Here is a 17,810-nt window from a genome sequence, read left to right as displayed (position 1 = left end):
GGAGAAGTTCAGTCATAAGATTGATGACTCATAGGTGTCAGAATAACTGGAAATATGAACGGAAATTTTCTAGCAAACATAATCTGGAAAGCCCTTGTAAAGCATACGACTTGCAGAGTTGTTGTTTTTTTTTAATAATATTTTTTATGCTTCACAAAAAGGCAAGAAGAATTGTTGGCCCCTGGGTGATTGTTAATTTATGACACTCTCGAAAAAAGTTTGGACATCCCGGATTTTGATTAAATGGAGAACAAAAACCCTACAGATTACAAAGACTACAAATTACAAACTACATTGCTTGAGTTCTTTAAGTTCACATAACCACTGACACTTACCAACAGGGCAGTTACAACAGGTCCAGTTTGTAAAGTTGTAGGTGCCATCCAAACATTCCGGCTCTCTTCTGATGCGGGATGCCCCATTAACTGACCTGTGGCGCTGGGACGAGGCAAAGCAAACGCATCTGTATAAAAAAACAAAAACCCAGAAGCTCAAAACGAAAGTGAAAGCTTGGTTTCCTTTTAGAATAATAAGTTCGTTTAGGTTAAATAGCAGTTTATAGGTGGTGTTAAGACGCCAAACAGACGAATTCATTGCTTTATTAAAGATTACATTTACCGCACACTTCTGAACTCAGGTGTTACGGTAAGTTGTATCACCCTTCGTTCCCAACCGCCCCTGTGGTTACCACCTCACACCGAGCCGAGCAGTTAGTAAAGCTAGTAGAGACAGATAATAGAGGACTGTCTAGTCTACATCTGATTACTTACAGTGACACAGCGAGCCAAACACAGGAATACAGTGAAAACTTCGTCGCCATCGCGCAGTGAGTCCAGAGCCTGAAATGTGTAGAGGCGCGCTTGCAACACGACGGGGCGGGGTTTCCTGTTTGTTTCTGTTGCGCTTTGTCTAATCCCCACGGAAAGTCCCAGAAATCACCGCTTAGTCAAGCAGTCAGCAATGACAGAAAATCACATATATCTCTAGAACTATGTTGCAAAAGCAAACATAATTATAACCAAAAACAAAATTACGTTAATAGTACAACAGGAAAGTTACACATACCAGATCATCATCATCTTTTATCGCTTTAGTCTGTGTTGTTCTTCTTTTCAAAAACAAAAGATACACATTGAGCTATTATGACATTCTTTTGTTTGTTATTATCTATTTCAGATAAAAATATAAAGAAGAACATGACAAAAAAGAAAGTTTCGTATTTTAACTTCTGCCACTAGGTGGTGCTATTGCTCTTCTTCTTGCTCCCTCTGCACCCTTTTCTGAGGTGGAGCCTACCACATCCATTAGTTCGACTTAACAAAATGATTTTCTTTATAACATTTAACAAGATATATTATCGATTCTGACTTGATTTATCAGAATGTTCTAAAAGTTTGGCACAATTGATATTTTAACATGGGTGTTAAAATATGGAATGAGTTAAATATGTGAAACAATACGTTCACAACCAGTTACTGATTGATTTCTCTCCCTTTTGTTGTTGTTTCTTAAAAGAAAATTTGCCGCCTAAAAATAAAATTGCGCAGATGATCAAAGCTAAAAGAAAGCAGGAAGTCAGATTTGTTCACGTCTATGTTATACTAAAGTTTTAAAGGAAGTAAAAAATAGTCTTTGATTTGACACGTCTCTTTTAGAGTGAACTTATTAAGCTCCCAGTGCCACTTCTGTAGCAGGAAATCCTTCCTGCCAGTGCCACACATGTAGGAAATGAATGCTTCATCCCACACCCCCACACCCCCCATAAAATGCTGTTTGATCTCTGCCAACTGTAGTTAACAGCAAATGTATCTTTGAACAAAACTAGAAAAGGGGGTTTGACTAGGGAATAAAAGAAAAAAAAAACTTAACTTGAAAGAGAACTCCTTTGGGGTTTTTTTTTTTTTTTGATCTCAAATTTCAGCTCTTTGTTGTCACACTCAGTCCCTGTGTCAGATTAAATGGTGTATAACACTTTTCTATTTTAAGCACTTTTTTCTACAAGCCTCAGTCAACCAAACACACACATATTCATAAAAGTGCTTTTTTCTATACCCCAACTCCTTGTCTAACACACACACACACACACACACACACACACACACACACACACACACACACACACACACACTTGGATGTATTCATCTGAGGCAACTTGGGGTTCAGTATTTTGCCCAAGGACACCTGCATGCAGACTACAGTAGCTGGTCCTTCCAATGGGTAGATGATCCGCTCTAAATCCCGAACCACAGCCACACCTACTTTTAGCCACACTGATGCCCCAGATCTACATTAGGTGGTGTCTAGTGTACCGTTTTGCCCACAGATGACTGCAGTAATCTTAAGGAAGGCTCTGATGTGCTTGCTTCCCTGTTTCCCCTCTAATCACTAACCTGGCATAAATTTGAGTTTTTCCCATGTATCATTTCTGCAATATAGATACATGTATAAATAAAATGTGTGTAAAATTAATGATATCACCAATTAGTCTAAACTGTACTTTGTTTTTAATAAAAATGTATAAGTCGTAGCTGGTGATTATTATCAATTGATTATTATACCTTCCACACACCAGTATCTTTAGAAATACAGTACTGTGCAAAAGTCTTACACTACTTCATATCATTACATTCTGCTAGAAAAATGGTAAATATTATAAATATAAATTGTTTATTTATTTATTTTTTGATGTTCCCAGAGAGCAAACCAAACACTGGTCCAGAAAAGGACCATCTCTACTAGTGGTGCGCAGATTCAGATATTACTAATTTCTTTCATCAATAAGTTCTCTAGTTCTTTGTAAATGTGCTGCGTGCTGTCTTACTTTAAGTTGAATGTAGACTAATCAGACATAAATGATATAGCTATAAATATTTTTCATTGTTTTACATTTAGAATTTCCAATTTTCTAGTCAAATTCGTGCTCTAATTCATGTAAGTTTTATTTTGAAATGGCCTGTTTTTGGCTGGAGAACTGTCTCTTTGTCTTTTGTTGGTTGTAATTTCTCTTTTTGTAGCAATGTAACACAAACCCTTTGAACTGTAAATCGGTGCACCCCTAGTCTCGTCAGCAGGACATGGACTGTACCTGGGTTTTAACAATGTCTCTGTTGATGAGATGAATGTGGGGTAACAGTGGCAAGAAAAAAAATTCCTTCTTCGAGGAAGAAATCTTGGGAGCAATCAGGCTCTCTGGGAGGACCCTTCCTCCTAAGGGCAGTAATTACCAATATTTGTCCTCCAGTTGGCGATGGTGGGCTTGTACGATTGCTGTTCTTTCTCGACATGATGATTTCATTCAACATCCAGTTTTAGAACTGAGGATGAAGAAAAAACTGATTAACAAAGTGATGGCACATTTAAAAATTCTCTCACTTCAGGATGAGATGCTCTGTCTTCTTACGTTTTTCTTGTAAAACAGGATTTAGGCCAAGTACTGTTGTTTCAAACAAACTACAGACCCAGTTGTGTGGAACACCTGTTTGTAGGTGAGCCAGTGATCTGTTGTAGAGTCTGGACTCTCCTCAGGATGGACAGAATTACCATTGTAGTGCCCTGAAATCATAGTAGGACAAATGAATCCAACTTCTGAAGGTCAACTGATTTAAGCATACAATGATTTTGACAATGAAAAGTAACACGTTCTATTAAATCCTTCTCTGTCTTTTTTTTTTTTATCTGACTCTGTGCTTCCATAATTATGAATGAAGCTTACAAGACTGTAACAGCCTCCAACCTGAGAAGGTACAAAGCCAAAGAGTGTTAGTTTTATAAAGAATCACATCAGTGCGATAATTAGGCTGATTCTCTGAGATGTTCTGCAGTCTGTTTTTACCTGTTTGGATGACACAACCAAGTCTCTCTGCAGCCTGACGGGGTCCTGAAGCCTGTAGGTTTGAGTGAGGCAAAACCTCCTCAGGTGCAAGGTCAGAACTCTTGCAGAAAATAAAAAAACAAAAAACTCTGTCTTAAAAAACTCTGAGGTTCAGTGTGCCACAGTTTGGAAACCAGGTCAGTCGATCAATTTTGATGTGACCTCACTCACCTTGACAGTGTATCAAAAGATGACTGACAAACGAGCTGCAAATGAGATCGAGTCCAGAGGACTGTCCGAGGAATGTTCTCTGTGTTTATAATGAAGCCCAGGTTGGCCAGATGCTTCATGACAACAGAAGTTTGGTGGAAGCCTGGTCGGAAGAGGAGGCATAGTGGAAGCAGGCAGTGATCTAAATATGTAGCCAGACGAATGCCCCACTGCCTCAGCGGTGCTATTGTATTTGTATTTTCTGAGAATTCCGTTCAGAGCCTGCAAATCCCCATCCAGGATTTGCAGGCTCTGAACCCCGTAACCCTGTGATATAGTTTTGACCACCCAGGCTGAAGTTGACAGCACTGCCCATCTCTCTGTCCTCCAGAATAGAGAAGAAGCAGCCTCTTGTGTCTCGCCTGCTCTGTGTGCCCCAACACTTGTGTTATGGCGACATCTAGTGGCAGAATGCGGATGCAACATCTTTAAGAGAGATCAACTTCACCTCCAGAACTATGCATGACAGGATGATAAGATGCTGACTCTATACATCCACAATCTCAACAGGGTTCTCTGATAAGAACAGGTGGCTTATCTAAAGAATCCACTTCCACTCATGTATTTGTCGTTCACTCATTTATTGGACAGGCTAACCCTAACCCTCTTAACATTCGGCAAACAAAGTGTACACCAAGGATTTAAACACGTTAGGATAATGTCTGCAGCAAAGAATAAACAGGATAAATAACAGAAAACATACAGTCTGATTGACGCACACCACTTCTTCAGCATAAGGAAGAAAGGAATGTGGTAAATATGATTTTATTTTTACTGTAGTCTACTATTAATGTGCATGAATTTTTAAAAATTGTAGTATTTTGTAGCACAGTTGAGAACTTATATTTTTTTCATAGCTATGATGTGTTTATTCAATTGATAAAACTGTTTAAGTGTACTTTAATGCTGTAAGTACATCTCTAAATTAAATGAAAGCAGTGGAAATTAAAACAAAAAGAGGCACAATTTACATGTTGGTTAATCAACAGAGAATTTATAGAGCTTTTATAAGTGGAAACAGTTGCAACCACAGCACATTTCTTATTGTAATTCTGTATCTTTTGACGTTATTGCCAAAAAGTGGTACAGTTACACAAAATATTCAGGCACACATTGTATAAAGACCATTATGCGTCTTGTATAGTAACTAATATCTGAATGATTTAGACTGCACTATGCACTTTGTGTTACATTTAATTTAATTTAATTATAGATATTACATTGCAACTTCAATAACATTTAAGTGAAGATATATTTAGGACTATAATATGTACATTTATGTGAGTAAAATTCATATTACAAGCAATATACTGAAAAAAAATACAACAGCTTGTTTTAATTCATATTGAGATTACTAATAAAAAATGTTTTGGGACATTTTTTAACTTAGAGCCAACACTGTAATTAGTGGCCATACTTTTTTACAGTAAGTGTGTGGCGGAGGTGTGGTCCCGGGCGCAGCTGCAGGGGAGGAGTGGTGCAGTGAGCTCAATGGGGCGGTGCTGGAGAGGCAGGTGAGAACACAGCTGATGGAGTTTGGGCTGATGACGTCTTTTCTTCCCCTTTTTAGTTAGACGGGAGAGGAGCGGAGGGGAAGCTGGGATCAGCTGAGACGGGAGCTGTCCAGACGGCGGACTGTCAAAACTAATAAACGTTACATCTGCAATAACGTACCGTGTGTGTCTGTGCATGTGTGTACGTGGGTAAAGTGCATCCCACAAAGTGTTTGTTGCATATGTGCTATTTTGATGTGCATTTATCTATAAAGAAACATATTACACTTCCTTTAATTTATCATAAATTAAAGGAAAATCTTAATTGAAACGATATTTCTTTGTATTAAATAAAGTTCAATCTAATCATTTAAGATATCAGGTCAGTCGAGCAGAACAAATGTTTAGCCACTTGGCTATGATAGTAGCCAAGTGGCTAACAAAGGTAAACAGAAGTTTTCCCCACTAACGAATGTTATCTTGTTTCAGGATACATAATACCTGTCATTATCCAACGACACATCTGCTTGCCTGTATCTTTTGCTCGTTTCTCCTCTTGTTTTGCTCTTTTTTTCTAAACTGAGAACCTGATCTCTTTGACCTTTTCTTGTCCATCAGTAATTTTGCACTCCAGTATCAACACCCAACCCTAAAACTTAACCTAACAGACCTACACCTCAATGCACAGATTGGATGATATAGGGTTTTGTTTTTCACACAATCCAGGAAAAATAATTAATACATAATGGACTTGGATTGACAATATTATGACTGAAATGTGCACTATTTGGAAGGAGCCCGCCCCCTCCCCTTTCGACTGGTTGTGTGTGAGACTTCAGCACAAGCAACAGCAGCAAACAGGCGCACATATACACTTTTCACGTATATGTGTGTGATAGAATTTAGAAAACACATCAGTGCAAATTATAAGTCTATAGAATGATGGCTTTTATTTTTGTGTTTGTTGTAGGGCTGTCAACGTTAAAACATTAACGCGTCATCACAATTAACGCGATTAAAATTTTTAATGCAACAACCCATCTGAAGTGCAGAATGGACAAACTTTGGACAAACCGCCTGAAATGCGTTGACAGAGGGATTTTGAGTCATTCTGCATTCCAGATGGATTAATTGCATTAAAACCCGGTTCCATAACCCCCCAAGAACTACATAAAATCCTAAACAGCACACACAAAAAAGAAGCAAATCTAGAAATACAACCACAATAACAAATTCATTAGCCTCAAACAAATTGTCATCACATATACAATATTGAATTAGATCAGCAACATAGCTTCCTCCAAGGAGGATAAGAGACCTGAGACCAGCTCAGCACCTAGTAAGATCCCAGGACACAGCCCAGTCTTTCTCAAAGTGTGGTACTCTCGCTGGTGGTACACGGGAAATCTCCAATTTTTTAAAATATTAAATAAAATACCATTGTGGAGGAATGCAAAGATGACACGAGAGTTCCAGAGGCTCTTCTGGGAGCCAGAGTCCACCAGAAAACATGTCCCCGAGTGTGAGTCCTCTATAAAGAGTAGCCTTTCCTTATCGCCAGCAACAGAGCACTGGCGGACTCATTTCCCTGCAAAGGCGGCAATGCGCTGTCACGCTGATGGCAAAAACACAGCCCTTTTCCACGGTGCCATGTTCCCAGCCACCATCGATGAGTTGGAGAGATGCTGTTGGTGAGTCGGGAACTATTGCCTGGATGCTGAAGTTCCTGGCAGCCAGGCAGGGCCGTGCAGAGAGGTTTAAAGGGGCGGGTGCTCAAAGTTAAAAAGGGGCACATTGAACCAGGCTGAATAACAACAACACACATTCATCAAGAATCGAATATGGGCAACGAGGCAAAGCAAACGTAGCCTATGTTTTACCTGATGGGTACAATGTTGTTGTTAAGGTGTTGCTGCTGCTCCTGATAGTGCTGGAGGGCAGGGCTGTGTTGATCTGAGACTGTAGACATTAAAAAGTCCATAGGAGAGATGGTAGCTGATTAAACAAGTGTCATGAGATAATAACAAAATGCAAAGATTGGTGACAGCGCTTGGAACCATAAGGCAACAAAAAACTGTGAGAAATAATTTAGGCTCTGCCTGTGAATCACTCTTTGCTTCTCTTCTTCCTTCCATCCATCATTTCATATATCACTCTCCACTTGCTGTCTATCTGAGAACAAGGCACAACTTGCTATTGCAATAAACTATAATTTAATTATCCACACCTAACAACTCTTGCACTTAATCTATAATAAAATGATGACAGAAAAATGTTATAGCACTGCCTTTAGTAGCCTCACACAGCTCCTGCTGTTTCCTCCTCATGTCCTTACCAGGCATGTCTGGACAATGTTATATCATGAGTAATATTTTTTTTAAAAATCCATCTAAATAAAACACACACATGCACGCACACACAGTGACATTTTAGACCTTCTTCAGAATACTGTATATACTATGGGCATCATGGTGCTGATCCAGAATCCTTACATTATTATTTATTACTAGAGCTACAATAATAAAGCAATGAGGAGGGGGAAGTAATAAATATGAAATAATGTATTTATGATGATTCCATTTGTTTCACTATCCACTCTGTGCAGGGCAAAGCTTATTACATTTTTAAACTGTAGAGATACAATCATTTTACTGCTGTAAAATCCAAATTTTGTCTTATTTAAAATATAAATCTAATATAATCTGCTTCTTGGGGCGATCGTGGCTCAAGAGTTGGGAGTTCGCCTTGTAATCGGAAGGTTGCCGGTTCGAGCCCCGGCTCGGACAGTCTCGGTCGTTGTGTCCTTGGGCAAGACACTTCACCCGTTGCCTACTGGTGGTGGTCAGAGGGCCCGGTGGGGCCAGTGTCCGGCAGCCTCGCCTCTGTCAGTGCGCCCCAGGGTGGCTGTGGCTACAATGTAGCTGCCATCACAATGGGTGGATGACTGGATGTGTAAAGCGCTTTGGGGTCCTTAGGTAAAGCGCTTTAGTAAAATACAAATACAGGCCATTTACCACTTAATGTATGTTCTTTAAAATACAGCGTGTGTTTTTAAAAATATTATAATTATAATAATGCATAATTATGTGGACATGCATATTAGATCGTTTTTAGTGAAATATAATCTTGTGTTTCTCCTACAGCTCCGGACCGCAAAAAATGCGCGTGCTCTTTGTGAGCTCGTTCCCGGCTCGTAACCAGCGCGTTCTGCCGTCAAGGGCGATCATTGGTTAAATGTGATCATGTGACTGATGCAAGCCAGATCCTTTTATTTAGCAAAACTGTGATTAATAGTTAAATATTATTGTTGAGGGGCACAGACAGGACTCCGCACGCACACACACATTAAAAAAAATTATAATTTTTTTAAAAAAAGTTGCCTCAACAAAAGGGCACTTTGGGCACCCATCAGGAAAGGGGCGGGTGCTCAAGCCCCTCTAGCCCCCCCCCCTGCACGTGCCTGCAACCAGGAGAATGTGATTCGCTTCTTCTGCAAGTGAGTCCATCTCATTGGTCTTATCAGTGTTGAGGGTGAGCTTTGTTGTCCTCACACCATGGCACCAGACCGGTCACCTCTCTCCTATAAGCCGCTTTGTCCCCTCCAGTGATGTGACCAATCACTGCAGTGTAGTCCGCAAACTTCAGTATGGTGTTATCCCTATTGGAGTCCACAACACAGTTGTGGGTGGACAGGACGTAGAGGATGGGACTGAGGACGCAACCCTGTGGAAGCCAGTGTTAGTACTAATGCTGGCTGAAGTCCTGTTGCCCATCCTGACGGACTGGGGCCTACAAAAAGTCCTGTAGCCAGTCACATAGGGTGGGATGTAAGCCAAGTGTTGCCAGCTTGTGAGTGAGTTTGTGTGGGATGACAGTAGTGAAGGCGGAGCTGTAAACAACAAAAAGTACCCTGATGTATGAGTCTTTGTTTTCCAGATGGGAAAGGGAATCGTGAAGGGCATCAGCGATGGCATCTGACGTGGACCTATTGGGCCGATAGGCATGCTACAGGGGATCCAGAGTGTCTGCGATGTTGCTCTGGATATAAGCCAGCACCACTCTCTCGAAGTACTTTGTAATGATTGGAGTGAGTGCAAGTGGTCTATAGTCAATAGGGGTGATCTGGTGGTTCTGGAAGGTCTGGGGGGTTCGGAAGGTCTGGGGGTTCTGGAAGGTCTGGGAAGTCTGGGGGGTCTCGAAGCGGGTGTAGAATCGATTGAGGTCATTCAACAGACTGCCTGCAGAGCTGATGATGCTGATGGCATCCCTGTACTCTGTGATGTGCTGTAAGCCAAATATCATGGACTGTCATCTGTGGCCATTTTTGCTTAGATCTGGGGGTGAGGGACCATAACAAGTTTAAAAGGGTGTGATTAAATCTCTCTGTGGTACTATTACCCATGGGGTGGTATGGTGAAGCGTGAGATTTGCCAACACCAGGACAAAATATTTGACACCATCATCCCTCTGACCATTGCTGGCAGTGTCAACCAGTTTTTGTTTTTTTTGCAGTAGCCTGCTTCCTAAGTAATTCTCAAAATATATCTTTGGTCAAATCTTTGGCTAAGGATCTCAGTGTGTATTAAGTTGCACTGTTCACAGGCGATCAGATGGATCATCTGGTTGAGAGGTATCCTGTATACTGAAGCTAGCAGTCCTCTGCAGCAGCGAGGGGCTTGAACTCAATTTATAGAATAAAGGCAATGAAACACTTTAAAAAGTTGCACAGTTCATTCTGGTGCTTGAGTTTGAATTGAGTAATTTAAAAAGCTCCAATGATTAAGGGCAAACTTTTGAGAATCAGCTTATTATGAAAAAAAAATGTTTTGTGTTTTTCTGTTCTTAATCCCTTATTACACACTTATAACATATAATAAAGCAAATTAACTAGCAGATGTTGAAAGAAGTAGTGGTCCTTAAAATAAATGACACAAGCACATACTCACAGGAGATTTTAGGACACTTTTATAGCTAAAACAGCAAAATACTTCCAGGCAGCCTGCTAAACATTATAGGTCTTAAGAAAATGTAGAACAATTGTTAGAATTCAGTTTAATAACAGAAAATTACATTTGTTTTACTATTTACAACTTAATTCTCAGTTTTTTCTTTTATATAGAAAAAACAGCTGTTTTCTGTGAATTCATAGTTAATGTCTGTTATTTAAGTGCACAAAAAAGTCCTTTTTTTGTTTGCTTGGTTTGCAGATGTGATAAATATATACACACACAGACCCAGTGCAATGTGTGCTGCATAGTCAAACCTTAAAAAGTGACTCTTGAAGGGCTGTGACAGGATATGGACGTCACACAAGTTAGATTTGAAAACAATCGGCTTCCTAGGCTGCGAGTCTGGAGGATAAGTAAGTGGATGAGCTGGTTGCGGTCTTCTTGGCACAGATGCATATAATTTTGGTGCTTTGTCCTGTGTCTTGTGTGGGCTTAATGCTTAATGCAATAATAGCACACAAAGCTGTTACCAACAGGCCACAATGTGAGCATTGCTCTGCTGCGTTCTGCTTTACTACAACAAAACCAAATAGCTGCAAAACCGCCACCAGAGAGCTGCTGCTCGTACATTTCTGCTCCGTGGAGCAGCATTATCATCCGCAGCCAATGTGTTCCGCCTCCCATCGCCCCCGGGTCATGTGCAGAATAAGGCAGTGTAGTAGCTCCACTGAGATGGAGGAAAGGAACAAAAATAAAATAAAGTAAGACAATGTTTTTGTTGTTTTAAAGAGGCTGCTGGAAGGGGCCGTGTTGCAAAGCATCCCTAGGGACACAGAAGAAACGGTAAGGAGATGATTCAGGGGAGGCGGCAGGTAACAGTTCGTCTCCCACTCATGCAGCTTCACGTATGCTGAAGTTCATTAATGGTGTGCATTTCATAGATTTAGCTAACTTTAGTCACAATGCCCTGGGTCTTTTTTTAGAAACTGGGTCACATCAATGTAAACTCAGAATAACAAGCAAAGCAACAAGTTTTGTTTTGTGGGTTTTTTTTTTTCCAGAAATTGTTTTGCATGCATGTCAGTGCTGCAATCGGCTCTGAAGCTGACACGTCTCCTTTTAAGTGCACTATGCATTTGTTTATTTCAATTTTCATGCGATGTTGTGGCAGAGCGCTTCCTATTTCTTTTTAACTTCCTTGAAGTTGAACTTCTTTAAATTTAGCTGCAGAGCATCTTTTTTGTTTATAGAGCTGGCGCTTTTAGGCCTACAGGTGGTAATCATAATCTACAAATGCACTGGGACTGAATACCAAATCCATATTGGCTTTGCTTTTTAAATTCAGAGAAGCTATACTGCAGCAGCTTTGACATTTAAGCATAACTGCCATGCTAGTTTTCCCCTTTTGTGTCTCGAAGAGACTTTATTTTAAACTTTGGGGAAGGAATGCACAAATTTAAAGTTATATTTAGGGGTTAAAACCAGGTATGAATATGCTTTTTGGACATATCTTGAATGAGAAGTCCACAGCAAGTATTTAGAGTATTTTGGGTAAGTAAGCTAAGATTCACATGTAACTGGTCTTATTAGAAAATGGATTTCAGATGCTACAATGTGGAGATAAAATGTGCTTTTGACTTTGCCCAGTGTAGCAGTAATCAGGACTGGGAGGACAACCCTGATGCTTCTTCACACACAGAACAGGAAGAGAATCACGCTGCTCTTCAACTACAGGAAATACCCTCTGTGCCGATGACGCAGGTCTCAGGGGAAAGCTCAGCAAATTCTGTAGAGGTGAAGCAAACTGTAAACTGTGTAAGTGCAAGGCTGCCTGTGCAAAGCTGTGCAACATATTTCAGCATGGACACACACACACACACACACACAAACGTTTACGCATTGAGATACATTATTTATTTAAGTTCTATCTTGCGTTGTATGTTAAAACTATGGCATACAATTAAGTTTGACTTAGTTGTCAAACACAACTACAGGATATGCCTTTCTCTCCCTCAGCACCAGCTTACACACATGCACGCAAACTAGATGAAAGGACGTAAATCTGTAAAGCTGCCACTAGATGATAAGTCTGAGCAGCGAGATTTCCCCCAGCAACACGTCCAGCGGTCTGCCTAATTAGAGCCGAGTGTATCTGTGGGCAACGGAGTCTGTATCTGCAAATGTAAAGGGGATTTGGCCGGGAGCATTCATTCACTCGGCTGTCTGGTGGGAAGACAATGGTGAGGGCTGCAGATTGGATTTCTTGTTTCCAGAGGAAAAAAAGAATAATGCCGGTTGAATATCCCATAGAGATGGATTTATTGGGAGTGCTGGTATTGGAAAAATCCGGTTAGGGACTTAATCAAAACAGAGCAGCAACAGCAGCAGAGACTAAGCTGAGCCTGTAGGCCAGGCCAAACTGAAGCCAGCCCTGCATATCCTGTCCTTTACCTGTCCTCTCTGTCCTCAGAGTGGGTCCACTCCACTCATTTATCCTTTGTCTGAGCCATTATATGAAAGGGCGTCCTCCCTTCCTGTCCTCAAGGATAAGCCCTCCCTCATTTCTGCGTGTGACCTCATGCAGAATATACGAACATTTTTCTGTCTGTGTGCAGAGTTTTGCTGTGAAACTCCAAATCAGGGATACCTAGACCTCAAGAGTTACTTAAGCACTAATCAGGAATAAAACAGAACACATAGAATATGGATATATTACATCAAATGTAAGGCACAAACACAATAAAACTATACAACAGTGTCCAATGATGTTTAAGCTTATTTGGTACATGAAGGTTGTGTAAGTGAAGTTTTTAAGTTCATTTATTTAATGGTTCTTTGGGTACACAACAAAATAGATGAAGAAATATTAACCTCCTAGAACCTGGCGTCCACATGTGTGGACATCACATTTTGGGTCGTCTAGACCAAAATACTTAATTTTGCTCTACAAGGGCCTGATATCCCCTTATGAGGACATTATACTGCCACTGTTCTATCAAAGACATCCTCATATGTGGATCTCATTTTTCTCAGAAACAAAACTCAGGTAAAAATAAAATAAAATCTGGTAATTCTTTGTTTTTACGTTCATCTCGTCCCAATCAGCCCAAATAGCAAAGAGAAATTAAAAATGCATGCCGTGAAAGAGTTCGGGTCTTAGGAGGTTTAGCTAAACAATTTGACTTTCATTAACAGAATCCCAGCTGCTGGCTGCACAATCATTTCATTTTATTATTTTAATACATGGATGTTTATGCATTTCAATCAGAAGTCAGTGGTATGTATCGAATTACAGGATGCATAACCAGTCAAATGTTTTACTACACATCAATGACTCCTTTTTTTATTTATTCAATAAAATATAAGAATCTTTAGTTGAGGTCATAAAAGTAAGTAATAGACCAAGGGGGGGGAAAAGAAATATACAGGTTTCCCACGACAACGGAAACAAGCTTTGAAATTTAATGCCAACGATCGATACAGATGCCTCAACTTACAAACCTAATGTTTGTGCAAAAGCGACATCTTGTTATCAGAACCTTTAAAGTATTATTGAGAGAAGAAGTCAGGGAGTAGTATTCTCAGAAACAATGAGTAACAATGCCAGGTTAACTTATTTCCTCCTATAGCTATAAGATAATGACCAAAAGCATTAGAAGGAGAGAACTAGGTGATTGGCTTCAAATAATGGAAGTTTCCAGACTAAAATCTCACTGAGATGCTTTGAGATGAAGTGGATAGCAGAGAGAAAGCAAAGTAACCAAAGTGCCACACATTTCTGCAACACTGTTTGGACAAATGTTTCAACCAAAGTTTCGTTTAATGTAGGAAGAATGTCATAAGTGTGCTCATCAGGTTTTCACATTGAATCTAGGATTTAAAATTTAATTACTTATTTTTAATTTGTACTCACACTGGCACTCACCGGCCACATTACTACATACACCTTACTAATACCACGTTGGATCCCTTTGACCTTCTTTATGATTTAGGATTCGTGTAGATTTTGGCTCATATTCAGTTTCAGCGTTCAAGAAACCAGTTTGAGATGAGCTTTGTGACGTGGTATGTCTTCTTGTTGGAAACAACCAGTGTTGGGACTAATGCGTTATTAAGTAACGCGTTACAGTAACTACGTTATTATTGTGGTAACGAGCACGGTAACTAGTTATTATGCCAAAAAAGTAACTAGTTACTAGGGAAAGTAACTTTGGTTTTACTCAGAATTCTCTTGTTAATGTGTTTCTTCCATAACTTTGCCAGTCTTCTAGCTTGCTTACTTGCCACAAGTGCACTGTGCCACCTACCAATAGAAAGGAAAAGATAATGTGCATATTTCCACGAGAGAAATCCCACGCCTGGACCGTCATTGACTGCTGCCATGATTCTAGCCTACGTCACAGCGTCATGTGCGCCTTTTACATCCAACACAAAAACTGCAGTCGTGGTGCTTTCGATTGTACTCAGAACTCGGAAATTCTGCCTTCTGAATAGGAAGATGTAGGTAACACCAGACTGCAAGATGAGCTGCATACAGAGCTGGACTGGGACAAAAAAATCGTCCTGGGCATTTTGACTAGAGACCGGCCGCCATTATAGGAAAAATCATAAAGCCTTTGAATGAAAATAAACGCTGTTGTGACAGTGATGTACACTGTTTTGATGGTATATATGCATCAATCTATCAATCGTTTGTTGTAAGATTCAGATAATTATTTTTTAAAAGCTAGACATTTTAAATGAGAATAAGAAAGAAAAGTATTTCTTTGTGCCCCCCTTTCCCTGTTAATGCCCTACCTGGCCCCCCTGGCAACACTTTGCTAGACCCGCCCCTGCACAGTTACCAGCTGTCAGCTACCTAAAAAAGGATCCTGGTGTTATTTGTCTCTCAGAAACAGTTCATAACTTCCCTTCAACTCATTCATGTCACCTAAAAGGTAAACCTGTTTCTCCATCACCTGTTCAGCTCTGATGATCCAGTAAGGACATCTCCTGGTTTCATCTTCATGTTTCCCTCTCACCACATAACCAAACCATATCATGACCAGCAGCTTTTTTCAGCTGTGGCTCCAGCAAACATCAGCTGATACTAGAAATTAATATTAAATAAATTCTAACAACAGCTGATCAAGCTTAAACGTGCTGCTGTTGTTTAGCGCGACATCCGCTGGTTTCCTCTTTCGGCGCAAAGTGAGCGATAAACAAACAAGAGAGCCGATCAGCTGATCATTGATCAGTTTCATGATTGAAGTAGAAACGGGAGAGGGAGGGGGAGAGAATGAGAGAAGAAGAGGCAGCTGTGCAGCAAAGACACAGAATAACTCCAGCTTTGTGCCTTTTTCATTGTAGCTGAATTACGGGACAAACTGTTCCTTTTCACCTCAATAAGAAACGCGTAATATTTTCTCTGAATACCAGGCGGGACGGTTGGCAACTCTAATAACTTATGAACAAAATAAAGTTCAACATCATTAACTTCATAGCACCACCCAGCTGTATAGAAACTCCGTCATGCTAGCTAGCACGCAGTACGGAAAAAGTCAGAATAACGAAAATAAACTCCACCTAAACTTGGTTTATATCTGACCCAGAGAGACTGCAGGTCATAACTTCTTACCTGAAGTTCAATTCACACTTGGACCGGCGGCCGCCTCGGGTCTCTTTTCCTTCTGCGTCCCTTTTCCTTCATCCACCTGCTGGCCTCCACCACTTGCTAATGTTACTGAATCTGTGGAAGCTCCGCGATAGCCACCACACGAAGTAACGAATAACGAGCCTATCTAAATCCCAGTAACGAGTAACGCGTTCCTGGTTTTGGCATAATAACTAGTTACCGTGCTCGTTACCACAATAATAACGTAGTTACTGTAACGCGTTACTTAATAACGCGTTAGTCCCAACACTGGTTGTTTCCAACAAGAAGACATACCACGTCACAAAGCTCATCTCAAACTGGTTTCTTGAACGCTGAAACTGAATATGAGCCAAAATCTACACGAATCCTAAATCATAAAGAAGGTCAAAGGGATCCAACGTGGTATTAGTAAGGTGTATGTAGTAATGTGGCCGGTGAGTGCCAGTGTGAGTACAAATTAAAAATAAGTAATTAAATTTTAAATCCTAGATTCAATGTGAAAACCTGATGAGCACACTTATGACATTCTTCCTACATTAAACGAAACTTTGGTTGAAACATTTGTCCAAACAGTGTTGCAGAAATGTGTGGCACTTTGGTTACTTTGCTTTCTCTCTGCTATCCACTTCATCTCAAAGCATCTCAGTGAGATTTTAGTCTGGAAACTTCCATTATTTGAAGCCAATCACCTAGTTCTCTCCTTCTAATGCTTTTGGTCATTATCTTATAGCTATAGGAGGAAATAAGTTAACCTGGCATTGTTACTCATTGTTTCTGAGAATACTACTCCCTGACTTCTTCTCTCAATAATACTTTAAAGGTTCTGATAACAAGATGTCGCTTTTGCACAAACATTAGGTTTGTAAGTTGAGGCATCTGTATCGATCGTTGGCATTAAATTTCAAAGCTTGTTTCCGTTGTCGTGGGAAACCTGTATATTTCTTTTCCCCCCCCTTGGTCTATTACTTACTTTTATGACCTCAACTAAAGATTCTTATATTTTATTGAATAAATAAAAAAAGGAGTCATTGATGTGTAGTAAAACATTTGACTGGTTATGCATCCTGTAATTCGATACATACCACTGACTTCTGATTGAAATGCATAAACATCCATGTATTAAAATAATAAAATGAAATGATTGTGCAGCCAGCAGCTGGGATTCTGTTAATGAAAGTCAAATTGTTTAGCTAAACCTCCTAAGACCCGAACTCTTTCACGGCATGCATTTTTAATTTCTCTTTGCTATTTGGGCTGATTGGGACGAGATGAACGTAAAAACAAAGAATTACCAGATTTTATTTTATTTTTACCTGAGTTTTGTTTCTGAGAAAAATGAGATCCACATATGAGGATGTCTTTGATAGAACAGTGGCAGTATAATGTCCTCATAAGGGGATATCAGGCCCTTGTAGAGCAAAATTAAGTATTTTGGTCTAGACGACCCAAAATGTGATGTCCACACATGTGGACGCCAGGTTCTAGGAGGTTAATATTTCTTCATCTATTTTGTTGTGTACCCAAAGAACCATTAAATAAATGAACTTAAAAACTTCACTTACACAACCTTCATGTACCAAATAAGCTTAAACATCATTGGACACTGTTGTATAGTTTTATTGTGTTTGTGCCTTACATTTGATGTAATATAT

General features: G+C 39.9%; 1 protein-coding gene across 1 annotated transcript in view; it reads right to left on the bottom strand.

The window, feature by feature from the left end:
- The window catches only part of fas (Fas cell surface death receptor), a 5,231-nt gene extending 4,358 nt beyond the window's left edge, over window positions 1-873 (bottom strand). The window contains exons 1-2 of the mRNA XM_005914247.3: window positions 771-873; window positions 336-463 (exon numbers count right to left, since the gene is read on the bottom strand). Coding sequence (XP_005914309.1) covers window positions 336-463; window positions 771-820 — 178 coding nt within the window. The 5' untranslated portion in view covers window positions 821-873. The remainder of the gene's footprint in view (window positions 1-335; window positions 464-770) is intronic.
- Window positions 874-17,810: the final 16,937 nt, after the last annotated feature.

This window comes from Haplochromis burtoni, unplaced genomic scaffold (genome assembly GCF_018398535.1).
Source record: "Haplochromis burtoni strain Fernald_Lab_line unplaced genomic scaffold, NCSU_Asbu1 Contig_7, whole genome shotgun sequence".
NCBI lineage: Eukaryota > Metazoa > Chordata > Actinopteri > Cichliformes > Cichlidae > Haplochromis > Haplochromis burtoni.
The sequence above is the reverse complement of the archived record's forward strand: the minus strand, read 5'-3'. Positions and strand labels throughout refer to the sequence as shown.